We start from the raw sequence: 17,811 nt of genomic DNA on the forward strand, positions 1-17,811 counted from the left end.
GTAACTTGTTATTGGAACTACCTTGGCAGAACCTTTAAGATGGGCTGTCCTTCTTACTAGGATGAGCTGTACAGTAGACTTTTGCCTCCACATCCCTCTATTTACCACATAGCTTATTCAACAGTTAAAAGGTTTCTGTTTTTCTATTCTTACTATCCAACTGAGAAACCTCTTCTCCATTATGCTTCCTCTGTCACCTTCTTGCCCACTCACGTAATCTCACTGACACAGAATCCTGGCCTCCGCATGGCTTATTTTTCTATCCTGCTTTGCAACATCAGCTGCACAAATATACACGCACATATGCATGCGCACACCCACTTTCTCTCCATCTCATGCGCACTATCTCTCCTCACTATCTCATCAAGTGTGCTGCAAATGTATTGTGGGTGTAGCAGCAACAATTTCATAACATGTAATGGTGTCTGCAAAGTCATAACCTCTGGATTCCTATCCAGTATCATTTGGCTTGATATTGAACTAGAGCAAGTTCTACATTACTTCATTAATTCAGGAGTGGTCTTATGATGTGGAAATGCTCTTCATTCATTGACGATTGCACTTAAAGAGAACATCAGCAACTGGGGCTGTTGGTACTAAAGTCTAGACCAGTTATGGCTGGTGCATACCCAGCCTGAAAGATATTTCAGAAAGAGATTGGTTTTACAGGAAGCGTATTGAGTAGGAGTCATACAGCCCTTCCACCCACCATTCACACTGACTGTCAACCATCCATTTACATTAATCCCAGTTTATATTCTCCATACATTGTCGTAATCCCTCAGATTCTATCACTTAACACACTAGAGGCAATTCATAGTGGCTAATTAATCTACCAACCCATACATCTATGAGCTGTGGGAGGAAACTGGAGCACCCAAAAGAAACCCATGCAATCACGGGTAGAACGTGTCAACTCAACCCAGACAGCACCTGAGATCAGGATTGAACCTAGGTCCCTGTTGCTGTGAAGCAGCAGATCTACCGGCTGTGCCACTGTGCTGCTAGGAGGAGAAGAATGCCCAGGATAGATCCTAAGGTGATTTTTGCTGTTGCCCAAATAGATTACATTCAATTTTAGCAGCCAGGTTTGAGGGGGTTAATACTTTCTAAACTTGAAAGAGGTCACAGGTTCTATCGTCTGTTCAGAATAATTTGGAGCAGATGGAGGATACTGAGATAGAAGGTGGCTGTGCGCAAATGGGTAATGTTTTGAATATGGGGTTTGTGCCAAATGAGCCTGCAGATGTTTTTTGGGCCATATCGCTCACTGTCTCTTGGATCCAACACACAAAACTAGGTCTCTCTAACTGCAAACATGTGCATGTATTTAAATTGGAAAACCATACTAACCACACCAGCCTGGACCAGGCTGTAGCAATATAGTGAGATTAGTGTCTTCAGTGTTTTTAATGTTGTTGAGGCAAGAGAGCTTTGACCCTCCTTTATATAATGTTGGCACAGGAGTCTGATTTTTCAGCCTTGATAATTTATCATTTATTCAGATGCTGGGATGTAGCCATTGAACTATTCTTTAACTGCAGTGGGGGTTTAGAGCAAGCCAGTAGCATCACAATTCAGAAGTTGTTTCGACACAGTGAAGACATTGAGAGTTCTTGTTATTGTTTATGAAGAATAGATAATTCGAACAAGTCTCTGACACCTTTGATGGTTTAGTACATGTGGGTATGTGTCACTGAGAATCAGAACAGCAAGTTCCCCGATTTGATCCACAGGCTTTGCTGCATTAAAGGCCATCATCATGGACAGAATTAGATCTGCAACTGGACCCGAGAGAAGAACTATTACTCACGGTTCCCTGTCCCTGATTGCTATTCAGCATTCCCTCCTCTATAAATGCTCTCACATGGAAATAGAATGAGGCTTAAATATGATTGGCCTTTTGATCCTCATTATTGAAGCTTTGCACATAGAGGTTATTTGAACAAATGACTGGGCAGTTCCACTGAAGAAGGAGGAAGATAGACATTCAACATCTTGATTGATGAAAGGAGATGTGTCAAAGACCGTCAAGCAGTGGTGCTGGGCTGTGCTGAGGGAGAAGAGCCTGATGTGGGAGCCGCAAACCTTCACCCCCCCATTGCAGCAGGTCTACTTGCCTGATGGGTTTGGAGCACACTGTGCTTCCTGGCCTGCCTGTGCTCTCTGCTGACTCCAGCAGCGACTACACTAGCTTAGGCCTGGCCTCTCTAAACTGAGCTAGGATCTCCCGGTAGGAATTTTGAATTTGTTGAGACCAGGCTTGACCTTGCTGTGTCCAAGCACATTCTTCAGGAAGTGATCTCTACATCTCCCAGGCAACCAAAGCTGAGGGGATCCAGCATAATTAGCATTGATTGTATGATTATTCTCTCACTGTTCTCATTGCTCTATTGGTCTCATGAATTTTCTAGGACTTCAAAGGCGGAAGCTGTTCCACATCCACTCTTGCTTGTAGTTGTGACCTAGCTTTCACGGCTCTAAAACTGTACCAAGGACCCAACCCTGGTGGACAACATGGTGTTCAGGGTTAGTAGCTTAATGTTTCAGGCCAGAGATAAGCATGCCAAAGTGACAGTAGGCTTTGCAATTTTCAAGTTGCAAAGCTAAGTAATTTTGCACGAGTTGAACTGAGATGGCACATGTGACCCATATTGCTTATAGCCACATTATTAATGTTGGTTTTAGATGGGAGTCTTGGAGTTTCAAGTGGAAATCCTCAACTGGGTTTCAACCCAAAACATCGACAATTTCCTTCCTCCACAGATACTGCTCAACCCACTGAGTTCTTCCAGCAGATTGTTTGTTGCTCCAGATTCCAGCAGTCCTCTCGTGTCTCCAGTGTTAATGGGCATGTGTGAAAGAATAGGGTACAGGGAAATAATGGGAAATAAAAGGATTGCTTTGAGAGCCAACATAGACTCAATGGGCTGATTGTCCTCCTCCTGTGTCATTATGAAGTATGAATTTAAGATATGAAATCTCAGAGAATTCTCACCACATCTGCTCCCATGATGAGGCTTTCCACTTCAGGACATCTGAGATGTCTAACTTCTTTACTAACCGGGGCTTCCCCTCTACTGTGGTCAAGAGAGCTTGCACCTGCATCTCTGCCATTTCCCGCACCACTGCTCTCACCCCCACCCCTCCCAGACCCAACAGGGCTATTTCATCCCACTAGCCTATGTATCCAACACATCATTCTCCGACACTTCCGCCATTTCCAATGGACCCCACCACAAAGCATTATCTTCCCCTCCCCACCCCTTTCTGCCTTTCGCAGGGGACTGCTCTCTCCGCGACTCCCTAGTTTCACTCCTCCCTCCCCACCCATCCCACTCCCACCCGAGGGACTTTCTACTGCCCCACTATAGGTGCAACGCCTGCCCCTGCACCACCTCCATCATTTCCATCCAGGGACCCAAATAGTCCTTTCAGGTGAGACAGAGATTCACCTGCATCTCCCTTAATATCATCTACTGCATACGGTGCTCCAAGTGTGCCTCCTCTACATTGGTGAGACCAAACACAGACTGGGTGGACTGTTTCACAGAACACTGTGCTCCGTCCATAACCGCGATCTGCATCTCCCCGTTGCCAGTCACTTCAACTCCCCCTCCCACTCCATCACTGAGTGTCAGTTCTCAGCCTCCTCCAGTGCCAGGAGAAGTCCAAGTGCAAACTGGAGGAACAGCACCTCATTTTCTGTCTTGGAACCTTTCAACCTAACGATATGAAACATTGAAATCTCCCATTTTAAGTAATCCCCTCAACCCAACCCCCTCCCCACCATGCCTCTTCCTTTCTTCCCTCTCCTAGTCTATCTCTCTTTTTCTATCCTTTTTCCTCCTTACCTTTGGACCTATTCCCCAGTGGATCTTCTCTCCCCTCCTCCCCTGCACCTGCCTATCACTATCTCTTACCTGCATTCACTTGTCACCACCTTGTGCCCACCCTCAACTCCCCTCTTTTGTCTACCTATCACTGCTCTGCTTTTCCATCCTATATATTGGGCTTCCCCTTTTCCTATCTTCAGTCCTGAAGAAGGGTCCTGACCCGAAACGTTGACCACCTGCTTTTCTCCACAAATGCTGCCTGGCCTGCTGAATTCATCCAGCATCATAGTGTTTTTCATCTAGATATCCCAGCATCAACACTCCTTTGTTTCTCTATTAAAAAGTGAACATTTTTTAAAATCCTGTTGTTAGAATAAACTGTGGTCTGAGATTATTAATCCATTAACGTTACTTCATCCAAATTATTGTATGACTAGTAATTTAGAATAAAAGTCCTGACACTTACTCTCTTCACCTTCCATGCCCTGGGCACATATGATTTGTACTATAGGCCTCATCTGAACCACTTAATCTGAGCCCAGAATCAAAGTATGATCCAGCTGGGCAGGTGTTCAAAAGAACATCAGAAACAGTCCATACATTAAGCCACAGTCTTGGGAAAAGGATTGACATATTTCAGTGTATTAGCAGGCTTAAAACCTTTGCTCTGTTACCGCTTTACCTTGAATAACCTTACACATCTTCTTACCAATTGGTGAAGGGTGGTATCAAAGGTACAAACCAAGCATTCTGAACTGTATTCTTACTCCAGGTCCAAAGCAGCTGTGCTGGCATTTAATAATAACTCAGAATTCTCATTCAATTCTTCATTCATGTTGACTAGTCCAATTATCCATGAGTTTCTCACTCTGGTTGAAGAATTTTGTGTGGGGAGTACCAAGGAAAGTCTATTTATTGAACTATGTAGCTAAGCTTACTTTTGTTCTCATCTAATCTATGCATATCCTCCTTTTTTTTTAAATCTAAATTTTATTTACAGCGTGGTAACAGGCCCTTCCGGCCCAACGAGTCCATGCCGTCCATTTTAAACCCAAATTAACCTACCCATACGTCTTTGCAATGTGGGAGGAAACCGGAGCACCCGGAGGAAACCCACGCAGACACGGGAGAACGTACAAACTCCTTACAGACAGCAACAGAATTGAACCCCGATCGCTGGCGCTGTAATAGCGTTGCGCTAACCGCTACGCTTCCATGTCGTTATCAGACTTTTGGAATGCAACCAACATGGGTAACTGAGATGGATTTACTCTCAACTGCCCAAGGCTCGTTCATTTAACAAGGGAGTTTCACCATCAAGACTATTTTTAAATAGAACACTAAGTTCAGAGGGTAAAAATTAGTGTTCAGAACTTTGAGAGGTTCTCTCTATACAGCCCCTCTTTGCTATAATATTTAGAAAAATCACTAATAAGCATGCAAGTTTCAAAAGAAATTCAAAGACCAAAATAGTCGACCTGTGCATTTGATTACCATGATGACTCATTCATGAACACACACTTAAGGTTTAATCTGGAAGGCTAAATTCAAAGCATCTCTGGTCTTTTTCACTTATTGCTGGAAATTCTCATGTCACTTGGTAGGGTGTAATCCTGCATTTTAAGGATTATTAACTCAGAGTTTCTTGCATTCTCAGTGTCATTCCATTCTTATTTACTTTTCGTGCCAACTTTCTATGGTGCTCTCATAATCCACAATAGTGAGACCTCAAGTGCATAAATACCATCACATAATGGAGGAAGCGAGGTGAGTAGAACAATCCTGCCCTTGATATGTGTTGGAAACTAGGGGGGAGAAGCCAGAACAAGCCCCACCCTTGAAAGAGATGAAAAAGGAATTTTTGATTGGAGCCTGGCTTACCCAGCTGACAAACCTAATGAAAGATCATTAACCTCAAACATTAACTCTGTTTATCTCTCCCCATATGCTGCCTGACCTGCTGAATATTTTCAGTATTTACTGTTTTGTTTTTGTAAAAAAACTTGAATGTTTCAAAAACATTAAAAAATCAATCATTAAAAATCATCTAAAATTATTAAAATTTAAAACTAATAGAAATACTAAGGAACATTTAAAAATATTAAATGAAGCCCCATTATTTTGAATAATGCAAAATACATGGTCCCTCACCATCAATCCTCTCCACGTCAATGAGTCGAGATGCTGTTCCTGTGGCAGGTCTATTCTGGCACAGATACTTGAGCAGGTTCCCAGCACAAGTGATGGGGAATTTCTGCAGCTCTTCGTTCCATCACTCCTCATGGAATCCAATGTTGGAAAGAAGTCAGGCTGACAGACAATCACCAGCAAGTTTGGTCCTTCCACATTTCCGCACGTACGCTGGAGTCCCAAACTCCATGGCTTCTATGTGGGAAAATGCTGATAATTCTGTTCAGAACTGGCCTTTGACTTTCTAGACTATAGTAAAACACTGATAATCTACTGTTCGGAAATCCTGATGGTTCAGCAGCTGGCTCATTGCATGATGTTTCCTGAGCTCCCTTTAAACTCACTGGGACCCTTTTCCATGCTCCCTTTAAACACCCTGGGGCTCTGTTTCTCATCTCCCTTTAAACTCACTGGAGCCCTGTTTCCTGCATTCCCTTTAAACCTGCTGGTGTCCTTTTTCACATGCTCCCTTCCAGCTCACTGGAGCCCTGTTTTACACGCACCTTTAAATTCATAGAAATTCTGTTTCATGTGTTCTCTTTAAACTCACAGAGACCCTGTTTCCTGCTCTCACTGGGGTCCTGTTTCATGTGCTCCTTTTAATCTCACCTAGTTTATTGGAAAATGTATTATACTACAGTGTAACATCTTTAAAAAGTGTGTTGGGGTATTAATAGAAATAATATCCAACAGTCCAGAAAATCTACTGGTGGAGCACCACCAAAGTCCGTGGCATTTCACTGTGTGTTTCAATGTACATGTGACTAATTAAGATATCTTATTAATGGAGTTCCACTGTATTTAGAAGCTATCAAGATTATTTAGAGTTTGCAAGTCTAATAGTACACACTCATCTTCTAATACTTTACTCTGTGCTTTCATGCAAAGGACAAAAGAATATAGACATGTTGGATTGCACTTGTTAAATTTTGTTGGAATAGTGGATCAATACATTGAAGATAGATACTTTATGCATAGTTGACTTATGAACTCAGATAGATTCTTGGAAAAAGTCAATTGAATATTTGCGCTGGTAGCTTTGAGAAAGGAAATAGCATGACTAACCTTGCAGGGGATGACATTAACAAAATGAATAAAACTTGCATTTATTTGGTGCCTCACATGCTACAAGATGTCTCATGGCTCTTAACAAGAGCATAATCAGACAATTGGCATAAGCCAAAGAAGGCGTCTTTAGGACAGGTGAACAAACCCTTGGACTTTAAGCAGCATCTTCTCGGAGGAGGGAATTGCTTGTGGAGGGAGTTATAAACCTAGGGTGAAACCATGGTGGCTTAAAGAAGTGAAGTGCACATATGACACCATTCTTGGAGAATTGTTGATATTTTGCAAGATTGCAGAAATAGGGAAGTGAGAAGCTGCTGAGAGATTTGAACTCGGGATGAAAATTTTAACATTGAAGCATTGAAGCCAACATTGGTAACCAAATACAATTGTAAAGGGATCTTGATATAAGTTAATGTAGGGGCAGCAGATTTTGGTATAAGCTCAAGTTTTCTGGATGTTGAAAGAGAGCCCCATGCTTAAGGATTGAGGAAAAGATGAGGAGACAATTTTGGTGAATGGAGACCAAGAGGATGTATGGGACTGTTGGGGCTGGAGATAACAAAAATTGAGCTCTAACAGCTTTAAGATAAATCCTGCCATACTTGAATTATATACCATTTGTTAACCTTAAGAAGAAAATGTGGATATCCCATGGGAAGATGATGCAGGGGTAGGATACTATTTTTGCATCTATAATGTTCTACTTCACTCAAAAAGCAGTCAGCATAACAGCTAAATTATCTAGTATTAGGTAATGAACTGGGTCAGGTGAAAGATCTATCAGTGGGTGAGCATTTGGGGGGACAGTGACCACCGCTCCATAACCTTTAGCGTTGTCATGGATTTAGATATTTAATTGGGAAAGGGAAAATTATGAGGCTATAAGGCTAGAACTTGTGAGTGTAAATTGGGATGACATTTTTGAAGGGAAGTGCACCATGGAGATGTGGTCATTGTTCAGGGATCTTTTGCAGGATGCTAGGGATAAATTTGTCCCGGTGAGGCAGAGGAGGAATGGCAGGGTGAAGGAACCATGGATGACAAGAGAGGTGGAACATCTAGTTAGGAGGAAGAAGGCAGCATACATAAGGTGTAGGCAGCAAGGATCAGATAGGGTTCATGAAGAATATAAGGAAGCAAGGAAGGAACTTAAGGGGCTGAGGAGAGCAAGAAGGGGACATGAAAAGGCCTTGGCGAGTAGGGTTAAGGAAAATCCCAAGGCATTTTTCACTTATGTAAAGAGCAGAAGGATGACGAAAGTAAAGGTAGGACCGATTAGAGACAAAGGTGGGAAGATCTGCCTGGAAGCTGTGGAAGTGGGGGAGGTCCTCAAAGATACTTCTCTTCAGTATTCACCAAGGAGAGGGGCCTTGATGACGCTGAGGACAGTGTGAGTAGATTAATGTTCTACAGCATGTTGATATCAAGAGAGAGGATGTGTTGGAGCTGTTAAAAAATCTTAAGACAGATAAGTCCCCGGGGCCTAATGGAATATTCCCCAGGCTGCTCCGCGAGGCAAGGGAGGAGATTGCTGAACCATTGGCTAGGATCTTTGAGTCCTTGTTGTCCATGGGAGTAGTACCGGAGGATTGGAGGGTGCCAAATGTTGTCCCCTTATTCAAAAAAGGTAGTAGGAATAGTCCAGGGAACTATAGACCAGTGAGCCTTATGTCTGTGGTGGGCAAGCTCTTGGAAAGGATTCTTGGAGATAGGATCTACAGGCATTTAGAGAATCATGGTCTGATCAGGGACAGCCAGCATGGCTTTGTGAAGGGCAGATCATGTCTCACAAGCCTGATACGGTTCTTTGAGGAGGTGACCAGGAAGATTGATGAGGGTAGTGCAGTAGATGTGGTCTACATGGATTTTAGTAAGGCATTTGACAAAGTTCCACATGGTAGTCTTCTTCAGAAGGTCAGAGGGCATGGGATCCAGGGAGGCTTGGCCATGTGGATTCAGAATTGGCTTGCCTGTAGAAAGCAGAGGGTTGTGGTGGAGGGAGTGCATTCAGATTGGAGGGCTGTGACTAGTGGTGTCCCACAGGGATCGGTTCTGGGACCTCTGCTTTTCATGATTTTTATTAGTGACTTGGATGAAGGGGTAAAAGGGTGGGTTGCCAAGTTTGCAGACAACACAAAGGTTGGTGGTGTTGTGGATAGTGTGGAGGATTGTCAAAGATTGAAGAGGGACATTGATAGGATGCAGAGCTGGGCTGAGAAGTGGCAGATGGAGTTCAATCCGGAGAAGTGTGAGGTGGTACACTTTGGAAGGACAAACTCCAAGGCAGAGTACAAAGTTAATGACAGGATTCTGGGTAGTGTGAAGGAGCAGAGGGATCTGGGGGTTCATATCCACAGATCCCTGAAAGTTGCCTCACAGGTGGTTAGGGTAGTTAAGAAAGCTTATAGGATGTTAGCATTCATACGTCATGGGATCAAGTTTTGGAGCTGCGAGGTAATGATGCAGCTCTATAAACCTCTGGTTAGACCACACTTAGAGTACTGTGTCCAGTTCTGGTCGCCTCATTATAGGAAAGATGTGGAAGCGTTGGAAAGGGTGCAGAGGAGATTCACCAGGATGCTGCCTGGTTTAGAGAGTATGCATTATGAGGAGAGACTAAGGGAGCTAGGGCTTTACTCTTTGGAGAGAAGGAGGATGAGAGGAGACATGACAGAGGTGTACAAAATATTAATAGGAATAGATAGAGTAGACAGCTAGCGCCTCTTTCCCAGGACACTAATGCTCAATACAAGAGGGCATGGCTTTAAAATAATTGGTGGGAAGTTCAAGGGAGCTATCAGAGTAAGGTTTGTAGAATCAGGTACATTGGTCAAATTCAAGAGATTACTAGATAAGCATATGGAAGAATTTAAAATAGAGGGATATGGGGGAGGTAGGGGTTAGATAGTCTTAGGTGAAGTTTAAAGGTCGGCACAACATTGTGGGCCAAAGGACCTGTATTGTGCTGTACTGTTCTATGATTCTATGATTCCATGATTAAATGAGATAACAACCGAGAAGGAGAACATTGAGTCCATGGAGGTTCTCACAACAGTCCCATCAATCCCATTCTCCTAACAAGTTCCCTGTAATCTGTCCTCCTTAAAGTGCCCATCAGCTCCCCCCTCCTGTTTATACCATCCAACTATACATGAAGGGCAACTTCCAATCCGCCTGTCTTCAGGAAATGGGAGGAAACTGGAGCTCCCCCAGAAAACCAACGCAGTCACAGGGAGAACATGCAAACTGCACACAGACAGCACCCCAGGTTAGAATTGAACTTGGATCAATGGATCTGTGAGGCAGCAGCACGACCTGCTGTGTCACTCTGTCATCCTCCGAGGCACCCGTGCTATACTGGCTGATATTACTGATTGAACCCTATGGCAGTCTGGATAGGAACTAGGTACAAACAAGTTGTTTCCTGTTTTGTGTTCAATCTCCTTTATGGCTTTGGTCCTCACTACATCAGTAGTATCCACCAACCCTCCATCCCTCTGAAGTCACAGCGTTCCATCAGTCTACCCAACTTTCCCACACTCCATTATTGGCAGCAATGCACAAGCACTGGAGTTTCTCTTTGAAGATCACCTTGACTCTTTAGCCTATCAAATTCTTCCTTCAAAGTTACCTTTTCGCCACTTGGCCTCATTTTCTTAAATTGTACTTTGGGACCTTCTGTTTTGCTGCAGACAGTATAAAAATGCAAAGTGTTATAAAGGGAAGGGATTATGCATGAAATCAAAGCATCACAAGTAGCAGCCACATCTGGTCTGATTGTTGTCTGACACTCTGCTTTTTTTTGCAAGTGAAGTTTGTGGACTACCTGTTCTGCCAAAGTGGCTAAATATATAACATGGGTCTGCTTCTACTTAGATGTTGGCCAGTGCTATTTCTGTTCTGAACTGGACTCCAGCTAGAATCACAGCTGGTTTTAGTCTACCAAGTAAATGCTGTAGCAGCCACACTTCACAGGTGCCAGTTTGCGCTTCTGCCCAAATTTCAATGATTCATTCGGTAACTGTGTTATCTAACAGCACCAAAGCTAACTTCAAGGAACCTTTATGTTCAACCCAGGTTTACCTTGTGGACCGTAGACAACACTGGAAGGCGCTCCAGACCAAGTGCAGTTACTGTCAAAGTTCCCTGTCCGCTTGTGGATGATGTCAAGGCTAAAGGTACCTTTCCTGCTTGCAACCTTTTTTAACAGGTTCTCAATTCCACAAATAGATTAGATCCTGAGTAATCACCATCTGTACTGGCCTCATCATTTACTGTTCTGTTTAATCACTGACCATACATGACATTATTTACCCTATGCCGCACATTTTGTTCATTTGTGTTGAGATGTATGCTGTTTGAGAGATATTTACATTGGATTACTCACCACTATCAAATTACATGCAATAATCTTTGTGAAATTTAATTTTTAGCTAAAGGGTAGCAAGTCCCTGGATAACATTCTCTGCAAGTTGTCTATGGGAATACATCAAATATTACCACATAATTCTCTTTGTGAAAGGCAAATGGAACACTTACCAGATAGAAACCAGACATAAACAAGTGATTTAAATTGTAGAGGACAGATAAATGAAGGAAAAGAACATAAGACAATGAAATTCACATTTCTGTACTTGGATTGATATGGAGAACAATAAAGATGCCACTCGCTTTCATTCTGAATGAGAACTTCAAAAAGAAGCTTCCTGGCTATAGCTTCCATCTGGCAAAGTTCACCTGCAGGTTCAGCCTCAAAATTTAAAACACATTACGCTTCAGCTGCTGCTTTCAAACTATCAATAACGAATGCAGACTGCTGTCACTAGAAATCCTGAAAAGGGGGATAGTTTCCTCACTGGTTTGATTTCTGGACTCTTTCTCATAGTGATGGTTTTCCGTGAATGTTGAGCACCCATCAGGTGAAAAGGCTATCTTAAGCCAAAACACTGTCCGCTCACCCCAAAACACTAACTCAAGTAATTGTTATCTAATGCAATAAATTGTTGTTTAACCCCAAAAAAACTGTCACTTAGTCCAAAAAAGTATCATCTAATCCAGCTGATTTAACCTTTGCATTGTGCTGTCCTGATTCTTTTCGCCAGTATTTGCAACTTCTTATGCATCACTCAGTTAGTCATCACTTTATTGTCACAGCTGCCTGGAACATATTTTTTTCTCTATATACAAGCATTCACAATCCCTCCAATGATCAGTCAATGGCACTTCCACTGTGACTCAGAGGTTGCCAGGCTTGTATTTGAGTTAGGTGTTTGTGTTAGTCAAACCTACACCAGAGGCTTGACTACATCATCTGGCTTCGCACCCAAGTGTGGTACGATGCAGGTGCTCTACTAAAGTGGCATTGTGTTCCGGGGTGCCCAACCATTTGGGGTTCCAGGTTCATTCTCAATTCAGAGCAGAATACATACAGCAGGCACCAGGCCCGTACAAACATCAAGGTCTTAACTGAAGAGTCGAGGCTTGCTCTGAAGTTAGTTAAAGGCTCCAATGTGCCTGGGCCATTGCATGAAAGCAAGATGCCTACCTCCATGCAGGTCCTATCTATAATTTTCAGTCATCCACACTATCCATACTATCATTGCCAATGTCTTCCGTGCATCATCAGCCCGTTATCAGCCCCACAAGCCTTCTGTCACACTCCATCACCCCTCCATCATGTCTACTCATCCCAGAACCCCCACCCTTACCAGCAGCTGCCTAGGCACCCAATCCTGCCAACTCTTGTCTTACCACCCCACCACCATTATCATCTCTATCTTTCCCACCATCAGCTGCCCAAGTCCTGCCTGTCATCTGTCTCACTCACCTATTCACCTACCCACCAACCCCTACAGAACCCCCACCTGTGTTCTTCTCCCCTTAGATGATCTCTTCTCCACCTCACTTCCTCCACCTCTTCCACGAATATGGAAGGTTGTGAAGCAAAGGTCTATTTTACCCGTACAAAATCTTGTGTCCGTAGGACCCTCCAGTGAGCCAAGGCAAGTGTGCCAGAGTCCAAATTTGTTTCATTGGCCATAATTTGGAACTCCCTGCATTATGCCTAATCCTCTGTAATTTTTATCTTCAATGAAAAATCATCACCAGACACACCTTACTCTCCACTTCCAAAGGGACTGTTCCCTCTCTAACTCCCTGCTTCACTCTTCCATCGCCACCTTCTCAAAGTACTTCTCTTTGCAACTCCAGCAGATACAACACCTGCCCTTTTACCTCATCACGACCCTTTGCCTCACCACCTTCCAGGGACCCCCAACAGTTCTTCAAGGAGAAACAGCACTTCAATTGCTTTCTTCCCAGTTTAATGTAGTGCATTCAGTGTTCTCCTTTGCACTGGAAAAACCAAGCACACATTGGGTACCACTTTGCAGAACACTTCCTTTCAGTCTGCTAGTGTGGCCCTGAGCTTCCAGTCAACTGTGACTTTGGTTTCCACTCCAGCCTTTATCTTTGACTTCCTACACAGTTGAAACGGAGCCTAATATGAGTTTGAGGAACAGGATCTCATCTTCTGTCTCAGCACATTACAGTCCTCAGGATTCAATATTGCATGAAACAATGTCAGATGACCAGCCATTTCTTTTCTTCTCAGAGCTGCTCAGTTCTGATGTAAGCTCATCCACCTATAACATTAACTCAATTTTTTACTTTCCACAGATGCCACCTGACTTTCTGAATATTTCCATTATTCTCTTTTATTTCAGATTTCAGCAACTGCTGTAATCTGCATCTCTCAGTTCCAGCGTGGTTTTTATCTCTCTTACTGCCCTCTGTCATCTTCCTCCAACCACACAGGTCCCTCTCCTAGATGGCATCAAAAGTATCTGTGTCACCTGGACATCCTTCAGCTCCACCTTATCACAGGCATTCCCTTGCTCTGTCCTCCTCTCCCTCTCTATGCAACTTCAAATACTTTCTCTCATTTTCCAATTCTGATGAAAAGTTATTGAACAGAAACATTAATTCTGTTTTGTTCTCCACGGACACGGACTGACCTGCTAAATACGCCTCACAATTTCTGTTTTTCTATTAAACCGATCCCTGTCTGCCTGTAATCACCCTATTGTCCAAATTATTGCCCTTTGCCCAAAACACCCCCACCTGAGAGGATACTTCCTATCAACATCGTCAAATCTGTTAAACATCTTTAAAACATTAATTATTGCTTTATTCCACACATCTGTGGTTAGATTTAGGCTTTCAATGCATTTTCTAGAGATCTGAAAAGATTTTGCATTTCTTTAATCTCCCCTATAAACTTATTTACTTTGATTTCTTCTGCAGAAATTGCTGACAAAATCTATAACTTGTTCAATGGTTATACAAGTGGAAAGGAACAACAAACTGCATACAACACACTCATGGACCTGGGCTCGTCCACTCTACACCGAGTCTATTACCACTACAATCAGGATTATGAGCACTTTGGAGAATTTACTTGGCGCTGCGAAGATGAATTGGGACCAAGGTATGTCCACTTCAACCATTTATATGATGAACTCATCTTTATTGCTCAAGGCATTTCAGAGTATATCTAAAGCAGTGATAATCTAGTCCATAATAGCTGGAGGCAATGGTGATGTAGATAGCCAAAACAGTTTGCTTCCTTTAAGTAATAATAATAGCTCACAGCGGCAGACTTCACCATAATCTTCTTTTACCAAGCTCCAAGAATAGGAACTTGTTCACAGAGATTTCAGGAAATAAAAGGAGAACAGACTAACTAAACAATAGACCAGCATAAAGGTGAATTGATACAGACCAATGACTCACTATGATTGTTAGGGCATATAATTAGGAAAGGCCACTGATTATTTTCAAATTGAAAAGGAATGAAATTAAATTCTGAGAATGCATTGCAGAAGGAACAATTACTATTCAACAGGACTAATTAGCTGTAAATCATTTGGTTCTGACTCTCCTTTGCAGACTACGTGCCTCCATAACATCCTCACATATGGAACTCTGTTGAACATGGAGTTTTCTTTTGTTTACTTGTGCAGTTGCAGGCTTCCATTAGTGTTCAAATTATGGTCATAATGGGGTGGAACAAAGTTTCCCCAAAAGGAAACTGTGTGTGGTTTGAAGTGGGCTGCCACCTTGTCATTGGCTGTTTTGCAATGGCTCCTAACAGGAATTTCATGTCCGGGAATTAGTGGCTTCAGGACAGTAATCACTGACTGTTTGATTGGATTCAACACTGAGAGAGGAAAGCAGAGAGGCCCTGGACTTCAGATCTCTGCATCATCATAGTTGATCTCCAATATCTTTAGAGTCCCCAGTTGCAGTTCTAGGAAAACGTATAATAACTCTAGCAAAGCCATGGAAATGCAACGGAGTGGGGAATGGGAAAGATAGATTTAAAAATTCTTTATGGATTATGGACTGAGCACCAAAACATTAATATCCCATCCCTCATTGCTCTGAGTTTTGGTGGGGCTTTTCCTTGGACCCTTGCAGCCCAGAGAATGAAGGAACTTCTACAGTGCTGTCAGATGAGAAGATTGACAATTTAGACCAAGTGATGATTAAGAAGTGGCAATCTGTTTCCAAATCAGAATGTTGTGCGACTTAGAGTGTTGGTGTTCCTTTGCAATTGCTGCCCTTGTTCTCGCAGACGCTGAAAACCTGAAGCAAAAAGTGCTAGATCCACTCAGTAGACAGTCTGCAGAACTGTAGAAAGAGAAACAAAGTTCACATTCTAGGTGGAAAACCCTTCATCAGATCTGGGAAAGTGAAGTAAATGAGTTAGTTTTAATTTGCAGAGAAGGTAGAGGGACAGATGGATAGTACAGAGAGAATAACTGTGAAAGGGTGAGACCAGATCAAATAGGTTAACATGGCAGTTAAATGAGATTACACTTCTTTGTCTGTGTTATGGTTTGCTAACTTCAGGACTGCAGGACATACCCAGCAGGGCAGGCTATACTAATGGAGAGAGAAAAGCTGAGTCAATATCATAGAAGGATGACTTAAGAGTATAAATCTGGGAATGAACCTCAGGCATGTGGTGGAAGTTTGCACAGACATGTCAAATGAACTTTGTTCACTGTATCCAAGAGCATCTCAATGCTTGTGCGCCATTGCACAGAAGTGTCGGCACCAATTTCAGCCCATGGTCTCCTGCTCCAAACCTCAGTGGCTCTTGAAACAATTATTTTGGCCCCATTTTGTGCATGTTCACAATTTATGCTGCTGCTGTAGGGTCATAGAGAAATACAGCAGGGAAACAGGCCCTTCAGCCCAAGTAGTCCATTCCGACCTTGGTGCCCACCAAGGTCGTCCCATTTGCCTGCGTTTGGTCCATTTCCCTCTAAACCCATCCTATCCAGGTGCTTATCCAAATGTGCAAGTGCTATCCTCAATATTGACCATGTAGTTGGGCAAATGGTAAGCTATGACCAGTCCGCAGGACCATCATTTCGGACTTGGAGAACTCTCTGAGGATTCCGTGATTATGAAAAGAATTGAGCAAGTTACTAACTAGTATTGAAATAACCTCATTCCTGATCCTTTGCTCTATTGGTGGTTCAACATTAATAATAACACACACCTGCTTGGGAATATGATGGGTGTATGTTGTTGTCATAAGCCAGGAGAATTATACTAAACCACTATGCAGCATCCTGGGTACTTGAAGGGTCCTTCAGAAACATAAGAACATCTTTCTTACCACCTGATTAAAACATGTAGTGGTTTTATCAAAGCTGTACTCTCTGTGATGAATACAATGCAGAATCTGTGAAATGAGGAACCAGAAAACCCAGAAAGAGAAACCATTCTGAATTTTCTGATAATCTTTTAGGGTGAAGTAAGGGAAGGCTGTGGAAAGACATGGGATCAAGTGGGCTTCAGTATCAGGACAGTGTCAAGGGATATCTCAGTCCTGGAAAATAGAACTGTTTCAACCAGTTTTTCTTTGTGCGTTGCCAAATTAGGTGTTTTGGGTGAGGTTTAGCAGTATGCAGCTCTCCACATCAACCTAAAGTTAACAATTAAAGTACACACAGATGAAGCAGAGGCTTTGATGGGACATCCCAAGCCAAAGTAACGTAGTAATGAAATGCACCTTCTGTAAAATTAATGGAAGTTCTGCATGCAATTTCAGAAGACCCTGCCCCAGGTGTTTCTTACATGTGGTAATGATTCAAAATTTATCAGTAAATATTAACCAAAACCAGGCTCAATATTTGACTTGGCAAAGTTATTTGAAGAATATACCTTAGCAGAGAAATTGAACAAGCTGATCATATTTATAGCTCTTCACTGAAATACAGCTGCCAAACTTCCCTGAAACCTGGAGGCTTTGTTTTGCTGTTTTCAATTGAAATACAGTGGTCTTTACAAATAATCAGGGAATGAAGAAACTATCAAGCTGGAGGCAAAACTACCACCAGGGAAAACAATTTTCAAATACAGTAGTGTCTTGCATTAAGTTCAGTGAACAAGTCCTGTTCAAACTTCCAGAAGTGTTCATAGCTTCTCCATTCCACAAAGACTTTGGAGTTGGAGCTTCAAATCTTGCTTCAGGTAGAGATTCTGATATTCCACTGGGGTTCCCCAACTAACATGGCCCTCATATCATTTTTAAAGTTAAGGACTAATTCTAGAATTAACTAGTGCCTGAACAGAAAATGCTGGAAACATTCAGCCAGTCAGGCAGCATCTGTGGAAAGAGAAACAGAGTTAATGTTTC

The 17,811-nt window shown here is 42.6% G+C and overlaps 1 protein-coding gene across 4 annotated transcripts in view; it reads left to right on the plus strand.

Annotated features, from left to right (window-relative positions):
* astn1 (astrotactin 1) overlaps window positions 1-17,811 on the plus strand; it is a 1,815,355-nt gene that overhangs the window by 1,784,918 nt on the left and 12,626 nt on the right. For all 4 annotated transcript variants that reach the window (XM_052011000.1, XM_052011002.1, XM_052011001.1 and 1 more), the window contains 2 exons: window positions 11,172-11,272; window positions 14,400-14,583. In XM_052011000.1, the coding sequence (XP_051866960.1) occupies window positions 11,172-11,272; window positions 14,400-14,583 (285 nt within the window). The remainder of the gene's footprint in view (window positions 1-11,171; window positions 11,273-14,399; window positions 14,584-17,811) is intronic.

This window comes from Pristis pectinata, chromosome 3, assembly GCF_009764475.1.
Source record: "Pristis pectinata isolate sPriPec2 chromosome 3, sPriPec2.1.pri, whole genome shotgun sequence".
Lineage (NCBI taxonomy): Eukaryota > Metazoa > Chordata > Chondrichthyes > Rhinopristiformes > Pristidae > Pristis > Pristis pectinata.